The 23193-nt window shown below is 51.7% G+C and overlaps 7 protein-coding genes across 7 annotated transcripts; 4 read left to right on the top strand and 3 right to left on the bottom strand.

Moving 5' to 3' along the window:
* Positions 1-39: 39 nt before the first annotated feature.
* On the bottom strand, positions 40-2795 carry ENH_00000460 (ubiquitin-conjugating enzyme e2, putative; the record flags this gene model as incomplete). Its single annotated transcript, XM_013583905.1, has 6 exons — positions 40-234; positions 1108-1238; positions 1400-1463; positions 1628-1738; positions 2035-2089; positions 2674-2795. 6 exons carry the CDS (start codon positions 2793-2795, stop codon positions 40-42), a joined length of 678 nt encoding a protein of 225 aa, XP_013439359.1.
* Positions 2796-4127: 1332 nt separating this feature from the next.
* Positions 4128-6130, top strand: ENH_00000450 (hypothetical protein, conserved; the record flags this gene model as incomplete). The annotated part of the gene is made up of 2 exons (XM_013583904.1): positions 4128-4894; positions 5065-6130. 2 exons carry the CDS (start codon positions 4128-4130, stop codon positions 6128-6130), a joined length of 1833 nt encoding a protein of 610 aa, XP_013439358.1.
* Positions 6131-7168: 1038 nt separating this feature from the next.
* ENH_00000440 (nucleosome assembly protein, putative) lies at positions 7169-11194 on the bottom strand (the record flags this gene model as incomplete). Its single annotated transcript, XM_013583903.1, has 5 exons — positions 7169-7215; positions 7462-7558; positions 7871-8026; positions 8998-9535; positions 9774-11194. 5 exons carry the CDS (start codon positions 11192-11194, stop codon positions 7169-7171), a joined length of 2259 nt encoding a protein of 752 aa, XP_013439357.1.
* Positions 11195-12065: 871 nt separating this feature from the next.
* Positions 12066-12539, bottom strand: ENH_00000430 (hypothetical protein, conserved; the record flags this gene model as incomplete). Its single annotated transcript, XM_013583902.1, has 1 exon — positions 12066-12539. The coding sequence occupies one exon, from the start codon at positions 12537-12539 to the stop codon at positions 12066-12068; it is 474 nt and encodes a 157-aa protein (XP_013439356.1).
* Positions 12540-14850: 2311 nt separating this feature from the next.
* Positions 14851-16128, top strand: ENH_00000420 (hypothetical protein, conserved; the record flags this gene model as incomplete). The annotated part of the gene is made up of 4 exons (XM_013583901.1): positions 14851-14894; positions 15409-15540; positions 15751-15815; positions 16037-16128. 4 exons carry the CDS (start codon positions 14851-14853, stop codon positions 16126-16128), a joined length of 333 nt encoding a protein of 110 aa, XP_013439355.1.
* A 964-nt stretch (positions 16129-17092) lies between these two features.
* Positions 17093-17443, top strand: ENH_00000410 (hypothetical protein, conserved; the record flags this gene model as incomplete). Its single annotated transcript, XM_013583900.1, is given in 2 exon segments — positions 17093-17239; positions 17243-17443. Coding segments are annotated over 2 exon segments (348 nt in total).
* A 710-nt stretch (positions 17444-18153) lies between these two features.
* Positions 18154-19858, top strand: ENH_00000400 (hypothetical protein, conserved; the record flags this gene model as incomplete). Its single annotated transcript, XM_013583899.1, has 3 exons — positions 18154-18200; positions 18535-18777; positions 19099-19858. The coding sequence occupies 3 exons, from the start codon at positions 18154-18156 to the stop codon at positions 19856-19858; spliced, it is 1050 nt and encodes a 349-aa protein (XP_013439353.1).
* Between the last annotated feature and the right edge of the window lie 3335 nt (positions 19859-23193).

The raw sequence follows: 23193 nt of genomic DNA, 5'->3' as shown, positions 1-23193 counted from the left end.
AGTGGTGTCAAAGCTACTGCCGCTGCTGCTGCAGTGTTCTTACACCCGGTTCAGGCACAGCTTCAAAACCACAGCTAGTGCCGCGCAGCAAGCAATAACTATGGAGAACAGAAACGGCACAGAGCCCAGTTGGGGTCTTCCTACTGCCGATGCTTCTGCCGACTCCGGTGCGGAAAGTCCACTAGAAGTGCTTCTGGCACCTGCCGAGGCTGCTTCCTGTGCTGCTTGAATTCGCTGCAGCGCAACCGCAGCAGCAGCAGGCCCGAAAGCTGCATCAGCTTCGAGCAGCGGCCGCAGCAAAGCCGGCAGGAAGTGCAGCAGCCAGAACCGCATCTATAGGCATCGACGATATAAGGGAACAAACAGAAGTTTGACGTGAATGAAGCGGCTCCAGTCGAGCCCAAAAGAGCCAAACGAGGAACGCGAGACAATGGGAGTGTCATATGCAGTCATGCACAAGTATATTTACACTTTTATGTGTGTTTAAACACATATATATGTAATTAACCTGTGCATATGAGTATACCGCAAATGAAAGATGCTACCCTGGAAAAATCCAGGCCATAGAAATAAAAGCAAAAAGAAATAGAAACCGGGGGGCATGGCGGGAAAAGAAAGGCAAAGAGAAGCGCATAAGCAGCACCGGGCTACCCAGACCCGCACAGTTAAGCTGTAGCAAACTTACTGAAGTGTGAGGGTGCATCCGAAAAGCAAAGCGACAACGAAAGAGACAAAAAGAAACAGGAAAGAAGCGACAAGGCGCGAGGACAGTCCCGGAATCGGGCATGCAAATGCAGCATTTGGGGGAAAACAGATGAACGAAAGATTCAGAGATACCGTGATAGCAAATGGCGCCGTAGAGACACAAATAGTGCTTTATGAAGGCGAATGGCACACTTATAAAGCACTATTTGCCTCCCTGGCGCCATAGAGACACAACTAATGCTTTTGCAAAAGATGCAGCAGGCAAACTCCAGACAAAGCGGCAGGGTCACTTCCGTCAGCGTCATTTTTATTTCCTTTTCAACACGCATTCTTTCTCATCTCTCGAAACAGTTTAAACTATTTGGTCTACTTGGTTGTGATATTCATTTACTTATTCCTTACATGAATAAATTCAGGAAACAGGCGCCTAAAGGTGCTGCTGTTCATACAGGCCGACCCGGACTCCCGAGCCAAACGGCGGCGCTCCTCCCGCGAGGTGGAGATACACCCTAAAGCATTAGTGGCTCCTTCATCTGTAGCAGCAGCAGCAGCAGCAGAAGCGGCACAGGCAGCAGATCCAACGACAGCTGCTATCACTGCATAAACAGCGCCAAGCATCCACTGCATCGGCAGCAGTTGCTGCTGCTCCTACTTGTGCCGCTGCATCCCCATCACCAGGAGCAGCATCACGTACCCAGCATAAAAGAAACGAAGCCGGTAAGCAGCGTTTCAATTTTCCATGATGGATTCCACAGTTCCTGAAGTCAGCGGCAGCATCAGCAGCAGCAGAACTTAACGCGCAGTTAAACCCTCGAGCAGCAGCATACAGGAAGCCAGGGGAGTTGCACATCCAGCAACAGACACCGCAGCAAACGCAACACCCAGAACTGCAGCAGCAGAAGGGAAGCAATAGCAGCAGCACCGGATGGAAGTCCGTGAAGGACAAGCAGAGTCTTGTATTGACTTCAAAACGGCCGTTTGGAGTCAGCAGCAAAATTGAGGGAGGCGCAAACGGATATGTGGGCGGGAACACCTGCAGCAGCAACAGCAGCACACAGAAATGTGAAGCAAACAGTTACAGCGAAGGCAGCGTCAAGTTCAGATGCTGCAACTGCTGTAACAAGAGCTAGCTGCGCAAGTAGCAACAGCACCAACGGCAGCGGCAACACCAGACTCAACAGAAGCAGCAACAACAGCAACAGCAACGCCCATCCCCGAGCGTGTCGTTGTCACCGGCATTCGTTTTCAGGCCCACGAGTAGAAACCGCAGCAGCAGCAACAGCAGCAGCATCAGCAGTGGCAGCAACAACAGCAGCGGAGTGCTCTCACAATCTTGCCCAGGTAGAATCCGCCAACGAAAGGCGTGTCTGCCGGCAGGTCGTGTCTGTAGCACCAGCAGCAGCAACACGATCAGCTGCAGTAACAGCAGCAGCAGCAGCAGGAACAGCAGCAGCAGCAGCAGCAGCGTCGGCAATCGCACGGGAAGAAGCAGCGCTGCATCAGCAACGCGAGACCATTGAAGCTACGCGCCGGAAATGCGCTGCGCCGGCTACGAGAAGACGAAACAGAAACAAAGCCAAAGAGAAACAAGGAAGAACAGAGACCAAGAAGCAAACATAAACAGAGAAAGAAACAGAAACAATGCGAGAAACAGAAACAAAGAAAAAAACAGAAGCAAGGAGAGAAGCAGAAACAAATACAGAAACAGAAACAAAGACAGAAACAGAAACAAAGACAGAAACAGAAACAAGGAGAGGAATCAGAAACAAAACAGAAACAGTAACGAAGCCTGAGGTCGAACAGAAAGACAAAAACTAGGACCAGCAGCAGCGCAGAGATTTGGAAAGGCAGCAGGGCGTGGAAAGCAGCAAAGGGAATCTAAGATGAGCAGCCAGAGAGCAACAGTGCAGCAGCAAATGGCAAATGAGAAAACGAAAACAAACTCGGGGAAATAAAAAAGAAACGCACATGAGAAAATACCAAGTGAGCAAGTCATCTCCATTTGGCTTGGCCTCGATATTGGGTAGCGGCTCTGACTGGAGAGAACGCCACTCCCGCCGCAGACGGGCTGCTGCTGGGCTCGAGGCCATCTTCTGCTGCTGCTGCTGTTGCTGCTGCTGCTGCTGCTGAGGATGCGAAGAGGAAGAATTGGGGAAGGTTGCTGACGCTGCTGCGTTACCCGTGCGGCTGCGCCAGAGGCGGCAGGTGTTCAGTCGGCCGCAGCTGCTGTACCTGCAATTCCTGCTCCTGCTGCTGGAGATTCGGTTATTGACGCTGTTGCAGAGGGTGCAGGAGCTCCTAAAAAAGACATCTGCAGCTGCTTCCACACGGGTTGTTGCTGCTGCCCGCTGCTGCTGCCGTTGCAGTATTTGCAACTGATATCAAAGACCGTGACGCCAAGCCAGCTATCGGCTGCTGTCGTTGTCGCTGCTTCTGCTACATGTCTCACGACAAAACACAGTGGGATATAATATGCCAAAAGTAGTTACAGCAATGAATGGAGCAGCCGCGACCGAAGCAACGGCAACTGCCACTGCTTCAACGAGAGCAGCAGCCCGCGAGCGCAGCAAGTGAAGCTACAGAATATAAATGTAATGCATGCGCTGAATCAAAATAGGGGATTCCAGTGAATTGCGCCTCATGCCTTCCGTATTTCCCTTAATCATGTGCTCATACTTCTCTTGCATGCATGGCTGCAGCAGCTGCAGCATAGCCCTCACAGCTTGTCTTCCCGGCAACTAGCGGTGTTAGAGAGCCGCTTGATCACCACAAGATGAGTTTTGCTGTTGTTATCCCAACAACACAGAAGGCCTAAGGTTGATTTGGTGCTGCAGCTGTCGCTGCTGCTGCAGCTGCTGCAGCAATTGTCAAGCAGACTCTTTGTTGTTGCCTGTGACTTCCGTGGCAACAACTACAGCAGCAGCAGCATTGCTACAGCAGCTGCAGGGAATATATCTTTTTTTCTACTGCTGCCTTCACTGCTGTCGTTGCAGCGCTGGAGCTGCGGCTCCAGTGCGGGGCCTGAGGACGACTGACGAGCGGACTCGCCGATACCTTCTGCAGCAGCAGCAACAGCAGCAGTGACGGCAGATGCTGCTGCTGTCACACGTGCTGCTGCTGGCGCAACAATGGTCAAAGCCGGCGCCGCTGCAGCAACTTCAGCTGCAGCAGTAGTTGCTGCAGCAGTTGTCGCTGCACCATCAAGTGCAGCAGCAGTAACGGCGCTAGCAGCTATGAAGAAGTCCCGCTTATATCCCTGTACACCTGGGAGTGTCCCTCTAGACACGTACTTGCTGCTGCTCTTACTGCTTGTCGGTTTTGGTTTCCTTGCTGCAGCTACTCTGCTGCAATGGCACAACAGCAGGGCCCCCCGCGCTTCTGCTCTCCTTGCAGCAGCAGCAGCCAGGCCCCGCAGCGGCTTAATGGGGGGTGGAGCTCTTCGCTCGAAGCTGCTACTGTTGCTGTCAGCAGCTGCTTTTTTTCGGGCTGTTTTGCTGCTGGTTATGCTTATTCTGCTACTTATGCCATTGCTGCCGCCGCAGCGGCAGTCGCAGCAGCAGCATCTGCCGTTTCAGCAGCAGCAGCTGCAGCAGAAACAGCTGCAGCAGCCACAGCAAACGCCTTTGTCCACCAACCTAAGTCAGGCTTCAGCTGCACCGGAGCAGCAGCTGCTGCTGCAGCGGCCGCCTCCGGCGCCTGAAGGTCAAGGCAACTTGATAGCAGCAGCAGAAGCGGCAACAGCTGCATCAGCAGCACGAAGCAGCCTGCCTAGCGTCAGGTCTGGGGCTTTTCAAGAAGAAAGCTTTGCTGGTGGTACAACGCCAGACGCTACAGCAGCAGAAGCAGCAGCCGGAAAAGCAGCAGCAGCAGCAGAAGCAGCAGCAGCAACAGCAGCAGCAGCAACAGCGGCAGCGCAGCGCGGTGGCATGTGGCCATCTCCCCTGCAATGCGCTTCTGTGGATGTTTGGTGGAGCACTTTGCTGCACTTTATTCCCTCGCTGCTGTCTGTGTCTGTCTTTTTACTGCTGGGGGCTTTCGCCTGGCAGCTGCATGCAGCAGCAACGCTGCGGCGCAGCAGCAGCAAGATTGGACCTGCTGCTGCGCTTGCTGTAGCAGCTGCGGGCTTCATTGCCTTCATTCTTGCTGCGGCCTTCAGCTACAGCCAGGCATCGCAGCACTTGTTTCAAAGGTACTTTCTCGATCTGCTGCTGCTGCTGCTGTCAGAAGCTGCTGTTTCCGCTGCTGCTCCTCCTGCAGCTGCCGCTGTTGCTCTTGTGGCTGTTTCTGCCGCTGCTGCTGCTCGGACAAGCCTAGCAGCTGTGTGTTCGTTGGCAACTTTTGCTGATGCTGCTGCTGCAGGTTAGCGTGCGTGATAGTTGGGAGCCTATACGTGTTTACTTCGTTGCTGCTGCTGCTGTTTGGCGGTCTTGTGCTGCGGGAACTACGGAAGAGAGATGCGCAGCTGCGGCAGCCCCTGCTACAGCTTCAGGAGCAGCAGCAGCTGCTGCAGCAGCAACTGCAGCAGCAAGAACTTGCTGCTGCTCAGAGCTCCATAGGGTCGCAACTAGGAGACTACGTGCTGATGCAAATCTTGGGCATACCGTCTAACCAGCAGCAACAGCAACAGCAGCAGCAGCGCATCAGCAGGAGCAGCAGCAGCATCCAATCAGTGCAGATGCCACTTGCCCCTGCTCCTGCTGTTCTCGGTGCCTTGCCACCCCCTGTCGGCAGCACCAGCCTCGACGAGTTGGGCAGAGAGGCGCGTTTGCGGCTGTTGCTGCTGACTTGCTGCTGCCCGCCGCTGCTGCTGCTGCTGGGCGTGTATCTGCTGATGGTGGGGCTATGGGGCCAACACATGTACCCTGCTGTTGTTATGAAGCATCGGCAGCAGCTAACGTTTGATTTGCTGCTGCTGTTTGTTGCTGAATTGCTTCCTTCTCTTATTGTTTTCAAGGCCTTCACGCCCAGCAGCGGCACCAGCCGCAGCCGCAGCCGCAGCAGCAGCAGCAAAAGCACAAATGTAGTTTGTCACACACTTTCCTACGACCAGCCTGTGAGCTTCTGGGATGCTGCGGCAGGCAGCAGCAGCAGCAGTATGCGGGTGTACCCTCAACTGCAGCAGCAGCAACAGCAGCAGCGGCAGCAGCAACTGCAGCAGCAGCACAGGCAACAATACATGCAGCCGCCGCAAATGGGGGCCCTGCAGATACTTCAGCAGCACCTGCAACAGCATGAAGCAGGCACAGATTCCTCTTGTCTCAGCAGCAGCTGTGGCCACCAGCGCAGCAACGGCAGCGGGGAGGAGGCCAGCAGCAGCAGCCCTAGCAGCAGCAGCCGCAATACCAACAGCAATCCCACCTGCAGCAGCGAAATGTCGAGCTTCTACGGCGCAGTCCAAAACACAGAAAGAGACTCTTTCTCCTAAATAGGGAGCGACAGCTAGCCACCCGACTGGCTAGCCGCCCAGCCAGCTAGCTGACAATTTGGGCAGCTCGCGAGCGAGCTAGCTAGCAAACTAATGTGCTAGCTAATAAGTTGGCTGCCAAGTTAACTGCAGATCTGGCTAGCCAGCTGTGGCTAGCCAGTAGACAGAACATCCTGTGGCTTTAGACTTCCGGGTTTAGGGTTCGGGACTTGAAACAGCTTGTCGGTCCGCCACTACTGGAGCGTTGGCTTCTATCACCTGAGTTGTATGACAACTCCGGCTAGATAGCTAGCTAGAGCCTAAGCGACTCGTAGCTTGCACATTACAAGCCAACGAGCAACGTCGAACTAGCCAGTTTTTTAGCTAGTTGCTGCCTGCGTCGCGTTGCTACCTTCGTAGCCAGCTGGCAGGCTACACGACGGCCTCGCGAAGTAGCTAGCCAGTTGGCCAGCTTGCAAGCTATATAGCTACCTAGCTTGTTGGCCGAGTACCTGACTAGCTTGCAAGCTAAATAGCTAGCAGCTAGCTAGCTAGGTGGCTCTGTAGCTGGCTTTTTGCCCAGCGTGCATAGGCACGTCCAGTAGACGCGACGCTCTTGTCTGTCTGTCTGACAAGTCGTTTTTCATACATATCAGTCTTACGCTTTGGCCCCCCTTCATCGCTCCTTCTTTTGGCGTATGTCCAGGTTTGCCGTATGGTTTTTTATACATATGTACATGTGTTCCATGTATTCCTAAAAACATGTTCATGTATCTGTTCCACTGACTCATGGCGTCTGTACACTGCAGTTTATTGTGTGGGTTTTGGAGTTTCCTTAAAATAAACAAAAAGGCACAAGAAAGCGCAAACAGCAAAGCGGGATGAAACAAAAAAAGCCAAAGATACTTCTGTCCGTTGCACATCTGCAGCGTTCGCAGGTCTGTTTTGTCCCGTCTTCGCTTTTGCCCACTGATGCTTGGTTGGTTTCCCACCAAGCTTCACTAGTTTCTCTTCCCGCACCTGTCTAGATTTTGCAATCATCTGACTCTTCATTTGTTTTCAGTCGTCACTGCTTTCCTCGCTATCGGATTCTGCTCCTGCGACGCCTGAGAGCCGCAAAAAAAGGTAACATAAACGGTGTAAACAGGACTACACAAATAAACGTGATTTAAACGCATCTAAGTGTACGGACAAACTGGCAAGTTTGCTTCCGCACAAACAGATAAAAACGAACTAAGGAATTAGCCGGGGGATAAATGCATGCGTTCGCCTCTTCGTGAAAGGACGGGTTGAAAAACAAATGGCTAAACAGAAAATAAAAATACCACCAAATTAATGTGGAAAACACCCACCAAGGTAGACGCCTATGGCCTTCGGAACAATTATGTCTCTTATGACCACTGCCATTTCGTATTCGGTGCTCAGCCGCTTGAACAGCAGACGGGCTTCCTGAGAACAAAACCAGTAGGCAAGCAAATGAGCCCTTTGGCCCTTTTAATCACCTAAACTCGTCTTCCGACTACCCAAGAGTGTAGTTGCAGTTGAAAGGGCATTGAACTGCGTTGTCTCGGCCCATGGATTGCTAGGTGACTGCACAGCTGAGCGTCGATATGTATCCATACGCATGCATATGCACGCGTATAGACGTGGAGATAAGTAGGTGCGCAAGTGCATACATATATACATACATAGACACATACATAATATATATATAATATATTTATATATGCATACGCGTGTGTGTACGAATGCACAGCTCACATCATCTCCCATAGCCCTAATTGCTCTATTGGATGGCACTTGTGTGTTCTCGAAGAAATTAAAAAATGAATTCTCGCTTGTTATATTTTTGACGATTCGAACTTCCCGAGTCCGGAGGTTCCTCTGCTTGCTTATCCTCACAGACTTCGTGAGATCCTGAAGTCAGCACAGTGCAGTTAACGCAGAAGCATCCTGTTAATCACGTATGAAATAATTGTTTGCAACTAAAAATGTAGGGCTGAAACGTCTACTATAGCGTGGCAAATGCAGCGACTTCTTCACAACTGGTCCGTGCAGTTTACTGCTAACTAGTTTTAAGGACAGGTTGCAATTAACGTTGCCGAAGCATTGGTAAAGTTTCCCAAGGTAATGTGGTGTGATTGAAAGTGACAACCCTGTTAAACTAACAGTGGGCAAAAAATGAGGGAAAATCTAGAATGCCGAGATAATAATGGCACTAAATTTGCTTGCTTTTCGGTTCCAGGTAAGCTAAGCATGGTTTGTCAGTAGACTGCAATTCTCCATGTTACCTGTGCAGTATGATGCATTTAGTAGTGTAATACCATATGCCTATGTGGTAGGGTAGAGCACAACGCGATACATGCAACGGGGAGTGATTGAAACCATTTGTACCACGAATAAAGCAGTGAGATGCGATCAGTGCTACGTGGCGCTGCAGTGTACACTCTGTTTTGCTTCACGGCAAATGTCCAACATATTGGAATGCAGATAACACAGAAGGACAAAAACTCTCCAGATTAGTACCACTTGCACTTCATATTCAAACACGGCAAATGCAGGCTTTTCTGTTGGCGCTGCATTGCCATTCCACTACTGCGCCTACCACCCTCATTATTACATTCATGAGAGATCCAACTGCGTCCCAGCTGGCACGTGCACACGCATACAGCGTAGCACCAAGCTCCTTAGCTGGCTTGCGAGTCAGCAACCTAGCTAACCAACAACCCAGCTACCTAGGTTTGGTGAGTGAACTATAAGCGCTCTGATCCCGCTTAAAAGCCTTTCATCTTCTGCCTGTCTCCATATCTGAGGCCTCAGCCCCCGAAATTAGGGTTCACATTTTCAGTGCAGGGGTTGGGACTCGTAGTGTGCTGCAGGCGGCCCACCATTCCTTCATTCCAGTGTATCTCGGTGCCAATAGTTTTGGCAACAACCGCATCGTCTCCTTGTTTCTGCATGCAGATTTCTTTACTGAGGACTCGATTCGAAAAGAAAGGATTGGAAGCAAAGACGAAAGAAACGCTGAAGCCATCTTCCTTCCGCAGCCTCTTGTCGGCTCTTACGTCTTCAAGATACAGCAGGCAAGCGCGATCCCCAGAGCTTAGAGATCTCGCTGTGTGCGCCTCACGCTCTAACACACTCAGCCAAAACCCAGGCAGGCCAGGGGTCGCCACGGAGTAGCCTGCTGATGGCGTCACTGCTGTTTCAGCTTCTGCGGTTGCTGCAGTTTCTGGAGCTGCTGCAGACGTTGACGGTGCTCGTGCTGGCTGTGACGGGGCCGCTGAGGCGAGCGTGCTGCTGGGGGCCCCTGCTGCTGCGGCAGCGGCTGTTGCAGCAGCTGCTGCTGCTTCCAGCTTGCTGGGACATGACAGCAGCTGAGCACGTTTCTGATACAAGGGCAGGAGGCGTTTCTCGTGCTGAAACCTGGCGAAAGACGCAACGGTAATAATAACAAAGGTAACCATGAAACGGGGTGAAAATAGTAATAATCACAGCAGCAGATGCTTCTAACCGAAAAATAGAGAGTAGCAATAATAGTAATAGTAGTGGTAACAATAGTTGTGCTAAACGTCCAGACTTCACTAAGCAGAGACAAGACACATAATTGGAATAAACCCACAAAAAGCACCAGGCCTAAGGTTCGGGGCATGAGATTCGCTACCTTAGGAGCTCTACTTCTTGTTCGAATTCCCTTTCTAGGGTTTGCGCCTCTTCATCGAGCTGCTGCAGCTGCCCCACCAGCAGCCTCTGCGAATGGTTCAGCTGCTGCAGCAAAGGAGGCTCGGACTCCGTTTCCGTTTCTGTTTCCGAATCTCCCTCAGAACTTGACTGGGAAGAAATAGAAGGGGCTTCGCCTCTTAGCACCCGCAGCGCCTCAGCGAAGGCGCGGCGGGTGTCATCTGCATGCTGCACCACGATGGTGGGCGATTCTGCTGCGGCGGGTTCAGCCTCTGCTGCTGCTGCTTCTCCTGCTGGTTCTCGTTCAGATTCTGCTCCCGCTGCTGCGGCTCCTTCTGTTGCTGCGCCCGCCGGTTCAGGCTCTGCTGGTGCAGTTGCTTCAGCTTCGGCTGCTTTTGCTGCTGCTGCTTCCCTTTCTTTCCTCAGTCTGTCCTCTTCTTCCTTTTGTCTCTCCAATTCCTTTTGCTTCATTAGTTCTTCTTGCTTCTCGATTTCCCTTTGTCTCTCTAGTTCTCTCTGTCTCTCTATTTCCGCCTGCCTTTCCGTTTCCTTCTGCTTCTCCATTTCCTTCTGCTTCTCTATTTCCTTCTGCCTCTCTATTTCCTTCTGTCTTTCTATTTCCTTTTGCCTCTCCATTTCTTTTTTCTTTTCTTCCACTTCCTTCTGCCTCTCTATTTCCTTCTGTTTTTCGATTTCCTTTTGTCTTTCTACTTCCTTTTGCCTTTCCATTTCTTTCTGCCTTTCGATTTCCTTTTGCCTCTCTATTTCTTTCTGCCGCTCCAGCTCCTTCTGCTTCTCCGCTTGCATTTGTCTTTGTCTCTCTGCCTCCTGCAGCTCCTGCAAAATGTCGGCTGCTGTTTTGTCGCTCTGCCTTTTCCCACTTGTGGGTGAGGGAGGAGTTGGGGGTCTCTCTTTTTCTTCTGCGAATATATCCAGGTCTACAGAGTGTGCGCGCTTCAAATCTATGGCTGTTGCGTTTTGCTGCTGTTGCTGCTCCTGCTGCGGGTCCTTCTGCTGCTGCCCCTCTTGCTGCTGCTCAGGCTGCCGTTCCTTCTGCTGCTCCGGATGCTCGTGCACCGGACGCTGCTCCGTCTTCTGCTCCTTCTGTTGCTCCGGTTGCTGCTGCTGCTGCTGCTGCTGGTCATGCTGCCCTTGCTGCTGCGTTGTTTCCCCTTCCTGGGACTGCAATTGCTGTTTCTGTTCCTTCTGTCCTGCGTCTTGCTGCTGAGATGCTTGCTGCTGTGAATCAGAAGCTGGCGGCTCCTGCTGCTGTTGTTGTTGCTGCTGCTCTTCTTGCTGCTGTTGCTGCTTCTCCACGGCCGCCGCCGGGGATTCCTGATCCGCTTCTGGAACATCAGACCCCTCCTTCAAGGAGGAGTCGCGGCCGCCTTTCTTCCTCCCCATTCTATGCCCTTAAGGTGTCAGGTGCGGGAAGGGGTAGGGCTTCTGGTTAAGGGTACGTGAGCCAACACGAGAAGAGCTTTGAGTGATATGTGCTAAATATGAAGCCAGAAGCCTCTATTTCTTTGCCCTGAACGCCTGGGTGCATCGGTATGGGAGGCCGTTAGCCTCAAGTCTTTGACCCCGAGCCTAAGTCGCTGGTCCTTAGGAGCTTTATCCCGCGAATGCTGCTCGTAAGACAGCAGCAAGCCACCTGTAGGTGCTGCTGTGACAATGCTGTGTGGCTACTTCAAGCCATCTGCAGGCGCAGCAGCTGCAGTAGCCGCAGAAGCCGCAGCAGCCACAGCAGCCACACCAGCAGCACCGGCTAGACGGAAGAGTTAGGGTGAGGAGGCCTTGCGGTGTACAGGAAGCAGAATGTGCACTAAGGCAAACAGCGAAAAACCGAAAAGTTAACCGAGACACACCAGTGTGTGTGTAGGGCCAATGTACACGTCAGCATGCAGCAGCAGCAACTCCATCGAAAGTCGCAGCAGCAGGAGTAGCAGCAGCAGCCAGCTGCAGTTCCTTCTGCTTCTGACCCACTGGCAGCAGCAGAAGCAACGGCATGCCGATTTGATTCAACATTTTCCTTAGTTCTTAGTTTTGTCCAATGGAATTTAATTCGCAAACACCCTGACCAGCAAGCTGGTGACGCACACGGGCCAGTGGTCCGCGGCCATGCGGTTGCTGCTGCTGCTGCCCTCACTGCGTGCTGCCTCTGGAACTGTCTGCCCTGTATTCTAGAACATGCGACGACAGCACCTACTGCTGCATCTGCTGCTTTGAGTCTAGTTGATATGCTAGTCAAGGAGGGTGGCTTTGGATGTTGCGGTTACTTGTTATGTTGGCGTTGCTGTGAATACTTGTGCTGGTGTTTTGTGTTACAGTTGCTGTCGATGCTGGTATTCCACCTGCTGGCATTGCTAGCACTTCTGCTGCTATTTGCGTCAGCGCTTCTGTTACTGTTGCTGCCTTTGTCTATGCTTTCGCTGCTGCTGCTTTTTTCTGGTTGTACTGTTTGAGCAGTCGATGCTGCTGTTCTTGTGGGTCGTGAAGTTGCAGATGTTTGGTTTTTTGCTGCTGTTGCAGTAAGTCGCAGTAATTCTGCTGGTGCTTCCTCTGTTGGTGCCTTCATTTTGGGCGTTAGGAGCGAGTGAGGGCCGGCGCTGCGGCAGCTGCTTGTATTGGCGCTGCTACTTCTGCCGCTTCTGCACGCGCAGAGCAGTATCATTCGTGCTGTTGCTGCTGCCTCGAGTTGTTGCTGCCGGAGCGGATGCTGTTGTCCCAGTCGCTGAGAGCCCAGCATCGGGATGCTGCGTTGCACCTGTTGCCGCTTCACTTGGCGTGCTGCCGGAGAAGCGCAGAGTCTCTACAGCACTACTATGTTCAATTGTGCGGTTTTGTTCTCGCTGCTGTTGCAGGAGCGTCTGCTGCTGCTCTGTATGGTGCTCTTTCCCATATTTTCGGTTTCGCTAATGTTGCTAGACCAGATGCGGCTGTGTCATTGCTCTGCTGATGTTGCATACGCTGACTTTGTCGCTAGTTCCACTCGCTGAGCGTCTGCTGCTGCGCTTCGTCTCGAGGTGGCGTAGGTGGTGGTGGTTGCGTTGTTGCTGCTGATCCTGCTGCTAGTTCAGTCACTGTGTTGCTGCGGCAGGCTTCAGTAGTGCAGAGTTCTGCAGAGTCGCTTCACATCAGTTGGCAGCGCTCCCCGCAGTCACACCAGCCTTTGCAGAAGCAACTGCACGTGCTGCAGAAGAAGCAATTGCAGGTCTTGCTGCAGCATGCGCGGCAATACCTTTTTCTCCAGCACAGCTCTAAAAACCGCTGCATCAGGAAGTGACTCCTAGGGAGCCACAGCACTTTTAGTTATTGAGGAAGTACGCAGATTGTTTCGTATGCGAATGACCCAAGCAATGAGCTACCTAGGTACCTGGTTGAGAGCTCGGTGGGTAGCTAATAAACTTTCGACTCAGCTAGCAAAGTAGGTTGCCTCTAGCTAGCTGAGCTAACTAGGCAGGTAGCTGTTGAGCCAAGCTTCAGTAATCCTGTTCCTGAGGGCAGGAAAAGTGAGGCTAGCAGAACGTTGAAAACAAATGGATCTCTTCGCGGAAACTTTTGCTGCTGCTGCGGCTAGGGTGGTGCTGCTAGGGCTGCTGTTGCAGTCCAGTATTGCCTGGGACTGCCTGCAGAGCGCCGAAGAGGGAGGCCGGGCCTTTCCAACTAGTTGACGTGTTCTAGAGAGGAGTATGCTGGCGACCCGTGAAATGCATAGGGAGAAGACTCAACCCTAACCCAGGAAATAAAAGTTACGCCTTAACGTAGGTGAAAATAGGGAACAAAGGCTCCATTGGACGCTCTGCTACATCTGCTGCTGCTGTTTGCTGTGCCGCTGCAGCAGTGCTGCTGCAGCAGCGAACCACGCTTTTGCTGCAGCTACTCTTAGTGTTGCTGTTGTGCACTACATTTACGCTATGGATGCTGCCGCAGGCTTTGCACCTCCAGTTGATGCCCTAGGCGTTGTAAGTATTGAGGACAGCCCTGCTGGAAACCATCCACGAAAGGGGCTTGTTGATGAAAGGAAGCGGACTATGACACTACTTCGAGGGTTCTGTCTAGAAAGCAGAAGATTCTAGAGAGTGGTATTGATCCTATGCATAATAAGAACAGTGAAATAACACACATTAGGAATAACAATATGTAAGGCCTTCAAGCGACCCTGCAGTGACCCTGGTGCTAGCAGCCTGGGGGCCCTGCACCTCCACTGACGGCGCTTGCAGGCGACTTGACCCGTGTCAGGCAACAGCGCCTGAATTCCGATGCACGCAAGCGTAAGCTGCAGGGCTCTTGCGCGCTTACTGCGCTCTTGTGCGCTTATTGCCTAATGTGGGTAAGTTCAGGACGGCCAGCGGGGGGCTCTGAACCTGTTGGGGGAACGTTTAGCCTCTACATCTACACTTCAGATCAACTGCGCTGAGTGACTGGTTTGCGTTTTGGGCATTTTGAAGGAGCAGGAGCGTGCTGCCTACTTTGGTGGACTATCGATTTCATTAGCGATGGCTCTTCCGTAGACCCTAGCACCAGAACCGTGAGCGTCAAGCATTAGCTCATAAAAACTGAGATACTCACGTTATATGCACATTTTTAGAGTATTTCAACTACTCAAAGAGGTCTCCTATAGACGTTAGAGCTTGGGGGCCCTCTAGTTCAGCCCCAGGGCCATCGCGCCTATTCGAACCCCTTTTGTCGATTTCTAGAGCAACAATAAGTGTATTTTCGTGGTTTCAATCTATTTTTCTAGTTTTAGGCCTAGCATTTGTGACTTGGGGCTAAGGTGTATGGCTGCACAGCAAAGCACCGTCCAACGAGTTGGGACCCTGGAGTTGCTCACGTTTGGAGCGGCAGCAGCAGCACCAACAGCAGTAGCCGCCTCACCTGCAATGGCAATGAAAACATTAGCAACAAAATCAGCTGAAGCAGGAGAAACGTCCCCAACAACAAACTCTGCAGTGGGAGCAACAGCAGGACAATTAACAGCTGGTGTCCAGCAGTAGTAGCCGCAGCAGAAGCAGCAACAGTGGTTCCAGTTTCAACAACAGGAGCACCAGCGGCGGCCGATGCTGCTGTGGCTACTGCTTGTGAACTACGGAAGCCATCACAGGTAGGAGCCCGGAGCACTATTGCTGCGGTTCCTAGCGTAGGGTCTACGGTTTAGGGCCCAAGTAAAAAGTTTTATAGGATGAAGGGCACCTTATTTGGAAACTGGGATTGGCTGAAGTACCTCACGAGGGTGCACGTGAAATACTCGAACAGGAGACCACACACAAACCAAAACGCAAAGTACGCGGATTTTGCCGTTGCTGTCTTGTGGTAGCGGCTATTGCTGCTGCTCTTGTTCTTGCTGAGCACCGACAAGCTGCTGGAGCTGCTGCTGCTGCTGTAGCTACTGCGAATTCTGGCCGTGGCTGCGCTAGTATTGAAGTCTTTCTTGTTGCTCCTACGGCGATTGCTGCTGCTGCTTTTACTCGCTGGGTTGCTGCTGATGCGGCTGCTCCGTTCCAGCAGCTGCTGCCGCTGCGTCTCCTATAGCTGCTGCTGAACGTATGTGTCTAAATGATGGCTTTTGTGGGCAGTTTTTATCGACTTTGCCCGATAGGTATTTGTTTGGCTTGCAGGGACCTCATCTTGCGCCTCTGCAGCACCAAAGTGCAGCAGAAGTATCCGCAGCTGAAAGTTAGCTGGGAGTTACTAGACTATGACGCGGCTGCTTCCGTCGAGGTGACTCTAGTGAATGGACAGACGCACAAGTGAGTGAATTTGCATCAGGGCGTGGGGTCTATTTGTGCTGTAATGCTCAGGCCCTCGTGCAGTGGTTTGGCCTAGCGCGGCTAGGCCGAGACTCCGAAATTCAAAATTCGGATTTTAGGGTTTGGGTCGGCCTCAAAAGACTTGGGAGCGGACAAGAGGACTTGAAGAAACAAACGGGCAGCACAGACTCTGCTGCTGCGTGTGTGCAGGCAGCTGCTGGAGGGCTACAGCTCAGCGCAGAGGCGCGAAATCATAGACAAGTGGCGCTTTAGCGGTAAGCATTCAGGAATATGGCTATAATTCAATCGCCCCGGTGTACAGCTCTTTTTTTACAGCTTTGCGTCAAGGGCTGAGGGGGCAATTTTGCATCCAAGAAGAGCCCCGGAAGAGCCCTGAGAACGCTTGCCGCTGCTGACCAGTGCTGCGGTTCAGCTACTGCAGACAAGTCCGCTGGTGCTCCTGTTTGTTTTGCTTTGTGCTGTGCTTTTATCGCAGCTAGTCTCGAACCGTGGGAAGAAGTTCTGGCGCCGAAGCCTCCCGCAACAGCAGCAGCAACAGCAGCTCCACAGGGAGACAAGCCGAAATAGCACGAACTACTCCCACTTGCTGGGGCTTCTGCTGCAGCTGCTTCGGTGCTGCTTTCGCTGCTGCTGCTGGCCATTTCCATATTGTTATTGGCGGTGTGCTGCCACCACTATCCACGAATCGGTCTCTCGTTTCATTTTTACAGGCGCGTTCTTATAACTCAGATTTAGGGCATGGTGTGTGCTTCTTTGGCCGCACGTGAGGCACTGTTAGCGTCTATATATGCATTAGGTTACTGCCTAGACAGCTTTTATTTGAAAAGGCATCTCAAGAATATAAAGTTTATGACATATCATCTAGATTCAAAAGGTCTCTAGAGGTAAGAATGCTTGCTACGGCCAGCCACGGGCAGCGCCAACTTATCATTATTCGTTCCGGCGCTGCGGTTCAGGCCGAGGCTTTGAGGCCATATGCAGCTCAACTTGAGTATACTCCAACAAGCGAACTAGCCTGCAAGCTAGTTAGGTGTAGGCAGCCGGTAGTGTCTAATTTTCACTTTTTGGAGCAAACTAGGGCTCCGGAGTTCTTCCAAGTTAAAGCCTGAGTACTCGCATCTACGTGCTCCCAGGAAGACTTGCGGGAGCTTCCTCAGGTTTGCTTCAGCAGTGCACCAGCTTATCCGCAGCAGCAAGCGGCGCAACAGCAGCAGTGGCAGCAGCTTTACCAGATATGTTGTCCCATCGTCAGCTTGCTGCGCTTTCTGCCTCCGTCAAGGGCTACTGCAGGAGGCTTCACCAGCGGTTAGCCTAGTGCCGCTGCAAACTACTGCAAGCTGGCTCCCTAGAGTTGTAAGCTAGCTAAAAGGGTTCCTAGCAAGCAATCCTGTGGGTTGTCACTTCTACAAAGCCGCTGCGGATACTGGTGTTCTTGAGATCTTGCATATCTTAACATTTTTGGACAGGGATAGGGAGAACCCTTGGCGTTTCTCTTTCTCAGGTTAGCCCTGAGCACTATGACAGCAGGTCTATGGATAGCTCCAGCAGCGGTAACGACTGCTGCGCAGGCCGATGCTCAGTACTAAGGAATTTAGCGGCTCATAGGGCCCCTAAAGAGATCAAAGCAGCGGAGGGAGAGAGTGACGTCCTGGTACTGTCGCTGCAAAGCCCCAATCGCTGATCGCCATCAGCCTGGCTCATTCTGGTGCTAGTGCTGCTGGCGCAGCAGCAGCGGGACAGTTTGAACAGATCTGTGCAGCAAGTATCAATGGAAGGCGCAAGGCCACCTTTTTCATTCTGGGGCTGGCATTTCATGGACGTCTCCCAACGCGTCACTTGTTCGTCTTTCTATTGCAAATGCAAAATTATACATGCCGGCTGAGCACATACACGAAGCGGCGGCAGGAGCAACGTTTCATGCTAGAGGCCCGGTAGGAGCAGCTTTATGATCATGCCCCCTTTGTATCTGTCAGCGAGCGAGCACAGCAACAAACATGCAAACGGCCTAAAGAGCGGGCAACCAACCAAAATAAGTGAGCTGGCCAGCGCTTTTACCACCGTGTTATCCTGGGACACGAGGAAGGCACGAGCAGAGCATCTGTGCAAACAGTAATGCAGAGAGTTGATGGCTAGGTACAAATAGACACTGCCATATTTGGAGCATGTGTATTAACGAGAACTTACGATCTATTGCTCAGATTCTAGTGCGTGACGCTAAATTCCTTCTCTAGTTGCTGTGCGTTCCCGAAGGATGAAGAGCAATGCACCAGCCTATGCTATTGCTTCCGTGCATTATTTCGTGCCCGAGGCTTCTTTCTAAGTCCTGAATTCGCTGTAAGCTATGAGGCAATTGCGCAAGGCATTTTGAGCCTTACTTTAAGTATATTTCAGACTTTCTGAGCAAGTTCGATGTAAAATCTTCGGATTTGCTGCTATCGAAGAAGGGGCTGCGGCGGTCACCGGCGATGCTTGGGGCCTCAAACTGGATTCATCGGTTATTTTCCGTTCTATTTATCAAATCGAGCTATTCTTATCAATAATCTTTGTCTTCATTTATTTTTTTAACGTCTTCATATCTCTACTGTTCTCCCTATGAGCCAGCAGGCACCAGAAGCTCCAGGGCGGACGCCTGAGGCGCCGTGAGCACTGCGAGAGCCGCAGCTGGTGCCATCCAGTTGTCAATTCTCTTGCTCCACTTGAAACTTATACTCATTTTACACATTTATTTTTTGTACAGTTTCGAACATTAAATATAGTATATAGCGCACTGGATGGCTCTTGGCACCACAGGAGACAAAGATGGTCACTTTTGAGGGACCTCGGAGGCCCCACAGCCGCCTTGTTTGGATAATCTTCACAGTAAAAGCAGAGCTTCCCATTAAGCCACAATAACTTGACAAGTCTAAATTATTTATGTCAGCCGAATACATTTACTTTGAGTTGTTTTTTCCGTCTCCTGTGCTGTTCCATTAGGCCAAAATTCCCCGCGGAGGCGCAGAAACGCCTAATGTACACGAGAGCCAAAGCAGATAAAGCCCTCAAAGATGTCAAGAGCCAGCTTTCTCCAGAGGCGGTTTTGCTGCCTAATGGGGCTTCGGGGCCCCTCAGCGGCCTCCCAAAGGACCTGTGTGCACTTCCTGCAGGGGCACTCCAAGGACCAGCTCCAGGGCTCTCCCGTATAGGCAGTCGCTACCCTTCGGATACTCTTAGCTCTTCGTAGGAGCTAGTAGCTGGATAGATCATATTATAAACTAGGGACTGAGTACTTCTTTGTCTGCTTAAAGTTCAAAGTGACAGTCAGCCCTTTGTTGCTGAGCGGAAGCTGCGCATACACACTTTGCTTAAAGTTCAAAGTGACAGTCAGCTGCACATACACCGAGCATCTGGACGATCGACCGCAAAAGAATAAAAATAAATGCGGCTTAAAGCAGACAAAAACGACCGGCAGAACGGAGGGCAAGCGCTCAAACCAAGCACCGTAGAGCAGGTCTCAGAGAGTGATAAAAGAGTGAGAAGGTCTGTGCTGTGGCGTCTCAGGGCACTAACGACGCCTCAGATCTCCCTCACACCTTCTCATGTTGCTGCTACCGCAGCACCAGCCCTGACAGCACCACCGACAGCAGCAAAGGTGACCGAAGCTGCAGCTGCCGCTGCCGTTGCTGCCAGCCTCAGCTGCAACAATATATTCCCCTCCGTTTTCCCTGCGGCGGAGGGGAGTGACGACGTGCTGCTCCCCCAGCAGCAGCAACAGCAGCAGCAGGAGGACAGCTCCATTGGTGGCTTAGCCATATCTGCTGCTGCAGTAGCTACTCGAGCTCTCAACTGTAACGGGTCTCCTAAGGAGGCCACTATTGGAGTCCCCACACAGCCACTGCCTGTTGCTGCTAAACTCGTGGGGTCTCTGAAGGCTCCCACAGACTCTTTAGAGGTACTTGAACCCTTGCAGTCTTGGGGTCTCTCTACCGTTGGCTGTGGCGTGGCAGCAAAGATATCTAGGCTTTGTCAAGAGGAGCAGCAGCTTCTGCAGAAAGAACAACGGCAGGGTCATAGCCAGGACCAACAGCAACCGCAGCGGCAGCAGCAAGACCTTCGGGTCTTATCTGGTCTTTGGTATATGCATGGCCCCTCCGAGCTACAGAACATGGCCAAGGATACTCTATCGACAACACCAGCAGTAGACAGAGGGTCCACTGTTGCTGCTGCTGTTGTTTCTGCGTTTCCGGTCTCTTCGCCCCCGGCCGCCGTCCATATGGAGGGATATACAATGAGTTCCACAGCGAAAAATCTAACTAATTAAAACTGTGCCCGCAAAAGACCATTTAAGCAGCATGGTCAGCAGCAACAAGTTTACCAAACACCAGTTCGTGTATCCCTCGTGTTTCCTGCCTCCTATGAACAACATCTTTTACTAAAGGGCCCCCTTTGGGGCCTTTTAGGGTAGTAATGGGCATACAGGGGCCCTTTGATAGGTTGCTACATGCCTTCTTAGAATGCCTGAGGACAGCCTATGTCTCATGTCTTCCTTTTTAGGTGAGGTGCGTTTTCTTTTAAATCCCTCAGATGCCGACGGAAGGCGTGAGGGCTCAATGTGTGCAGCTGGGAACCTTGTGGGGGTTCCTTTGTGGCCCGTGGGGCTGAGAGGCCCGCTGGTCAAGGCTTGGGCCTTTGCATACAAGTGGACTGTTTGTGTGTGTTCCTTCACTGATACTCTTTTACTTGCTCATTCTCTCCATTTTTAGTTGAAAGAAAAGTGGGAAGGAGGAAACTATGCAGGTAGTTATGGCCAGTGTGTAATGCTGTCTTCAGTGTCTAGCCACCTCATTTTCAGGCGCGTCTTCTGCTGCAGTTGTCGATGCTGCGCCTTCGCATTTACTTCAGAGCATTGAGAGCCTGAGCAAACAGGAATTTTGAATGCTGCGTCCTTAAGCCCAGATCTGATAGGAGAACGAATATTCCCTTCTAAGATGACTAAACTGCCCCAGAGGGTACAGGCTGTCATGGCTTCAGGGTTGACACCCCTCTCTTTTCTTCAAACTTTAGGTTTTGGGGCCTGGGGCTATTTCCTATTGCTTTTGTCTACGCATACATCCTTAAGTGTTTGGGAGATCACGAATTGCTCTTCGTTCTCTTCTGTTTCTTCCCCCTTCATGCTTGTCACCCACGACAGAGAGTCGCGGTGACAGAGAGGCATCGCGACGCCCTCCACCACAGAACGCCACTGCAATGTGGGGGCCTAAAAAAGCACCAGATTCAGGTGTATGGACATTTACTTGCAAGCCATTGCATGTAGGCACCTATATGTATGCGCGTTTGTCATTCACATAACACAAGTGCATCAATCGTTGCGCAGGCACCTCATGTGACTCCGTTATAGCAATGGATTGATCGAAGGGAAAACTATACAGTACAGCAACAAAGATCAGAACTATAGCTTAGCGATTAGGGGTGGAGTGCTTGCGGCTAGTGCGCACTCTGGGGGGAAGCTCCCAGTCACGAATCGATCGATTTTGCCTGTCTTTTTCAAACCTAAACAGCAGCAGCAGTGTCACCAGCAGCAACGGCATCACCAGCAACAGCTGGACAAACAGGAGCATCAGTCACAGCAGTAATAGTAACAGCAAGAGGAACAAAGTAGCGTGTCTCTTCTTTATTTCCATGCTCATTAGAAGGGTCCGCAGAGAAAGCAGCAGCAGCGACAATACCATCACCAGCGGTACCAGGCTAACTGGAAGCACTAACAACCAGAACCCGACTACCAACATCAGCAGCAGCGCATTCAACAGCTGTGTGGACCTGACTTGTATCGTTTGCGTATCTCATCTGCAAGTGCTGCTTTATATTTCTCCCACCGCACAGACTGCTGATGGTGTCGCAACAAAGTGGAGTCCGAGGGCATCGCGCTGCTAGCCAGCCCGAAAGACAGCCGCAGGGGCTCTGTCAACGTCTGCACCAGCCAAAGCAGCCGCAGCAGCAGCGGCAGCAGAGGGAGAAGCAGGGGTAGGAGCAATCGAGAAACCGCGCGGAGTGAATCGGTGGAGGGAGCAGTGGCTAGAGGGTGGTTCGGGATAGCCGGAGCGATGCAATGCCAGCAGCACCAAGCACAACCGCATCACGGGCAACGGCTAGCTGCTACTGGCTCACAGAAAAGCCTTGTCAGAGCGAGTATAAAGCCCAAGCAATCTTTCAAATAACAGAAAATGATTCAATTGAGCGAAATACTACATGCCTAAGGCTTGTGCAGCGAAATTATAGGAGGAGTAAAAATAGGAAAAAGCAAGCATCGTTCGCATGTATGTACAGCACACCTTGAGAAATAGCCGTTTTTCTATGACGAATATCTGAGTAGAAACAGCAAAAACGAATTGAGGTCGCAGTGTCATGCAGCAGAAGCAGAAGAATCGACAGCAGCAGCGGCGGCAGAGGTAGTGACAGCACCGACAGCAACAGCAAGAGTAGCAGCAGCAGCAGAAACAGCAGACGCGGTAGCAGCCGCAGCAGCAACACTTTACCTGAGCTGCTGGAAAAGCAACAAGCGTGGCACTGTAAACGTTCCCTCGCTGCTGCACTGCAGCAGCTTTTTCGCCCTCCAGAATCTGCAGCAGTAGCAGCGACAGCAACTGTAGCACGGGCAGTAATGGTGCTTGAGGCAGCAGCTACTCTGGCAAAAATAGCGGCAGCATTGGCAGCAAAGGCACCAGCAACAGCAGGCCCAGCAGCACCAATAGAGGCAGCATAATTGAATTCATTCAGCAGCAGCAGTCGCAAAAGTATTGGCAGTGGCAGCAGCAATAGGAATACTACCGGCATTGGCAACAGCAACAGCGGCAGCACAGGCACCAGCCTCAACATCAGCCGGACTAGCATGCTCACAAAAAAATCCACAGTGGAAAAGAGCCGCACCAGTAGCAACAGCAACAGCAACAATGGTACGAGCAACAATCACAAAAATACCAGCAGCAGCAGCAGCAGCAGCAGCAGCAAAAGCAGGAGCAGCTGGTGCCTTGCCTCCCTTGCTCCATAGGTGGCGAGTTTTCCCAACGTCGCGACCTGCAAAACCAAATTCTTGGGGGACTCTCCTTGAGAGAGTTTGCTGCCTGCCACAAACCCCATACCCTAAACTCATTGCTCTGAACTCCAAGCCACAAGACTTGAAGACCTCGCCTTAGGCCGCATGCATGAGACACTTCACGCTAAACACTTGATTACAGGCCCGCAGATCAGAGAAGCTAATCCTATGCGCGTTACCCTAAACCCTTAAGCCTAAACTCTAAATTTTTTGCCAGCTTATTTTCCCCACTTTTAGACGCGCCTGTTTGCTTGCTGCGTCCGGCCCTGGTCGAAGCCTTGGTTTGCTGGCTTTCTGTCGCCTCCATTTTTGCCTTTTCCACAGTTTCCGTTATCGCATTCATCTTTAACCTGTTCGCCTTTGCCTTCAGGGCATTGAAGTTTATATTTCGCAGCACCAAGACAGACCCTCGCTGCACCAAAACCACTTGCGTGGCCTCTTGCCCTTGGCGAACAATCACCTTCGACACAAACCCTAGACACTAGAACCTGGCCTCTAGCGCCTTTCCCCTATTCAGAATCGCCTCAGCGTAGATTTTATAGTCTAAATTACACTTATTTTCAGGT

This window comes from Eimeria necatrix, genomic scaffold, assembly GCF_000499385.1.
Source record: "Eimeria necatrix Houghton genomic scaffold, Enh_scaff100, whole genome shotgun sequence".
NCBI classification, from domain to species: Eukaryota; Apicomplexa; class Conoidasida; order Eucoccidiorida; family Eimeriidae; genus Eimeria; species Eimeria necatrix.
The sequence above is the reverse complement of the archived record's forward strand: the minus strand, read 5'-3'. Positions and strand labels throughout refer to the sequence as shown.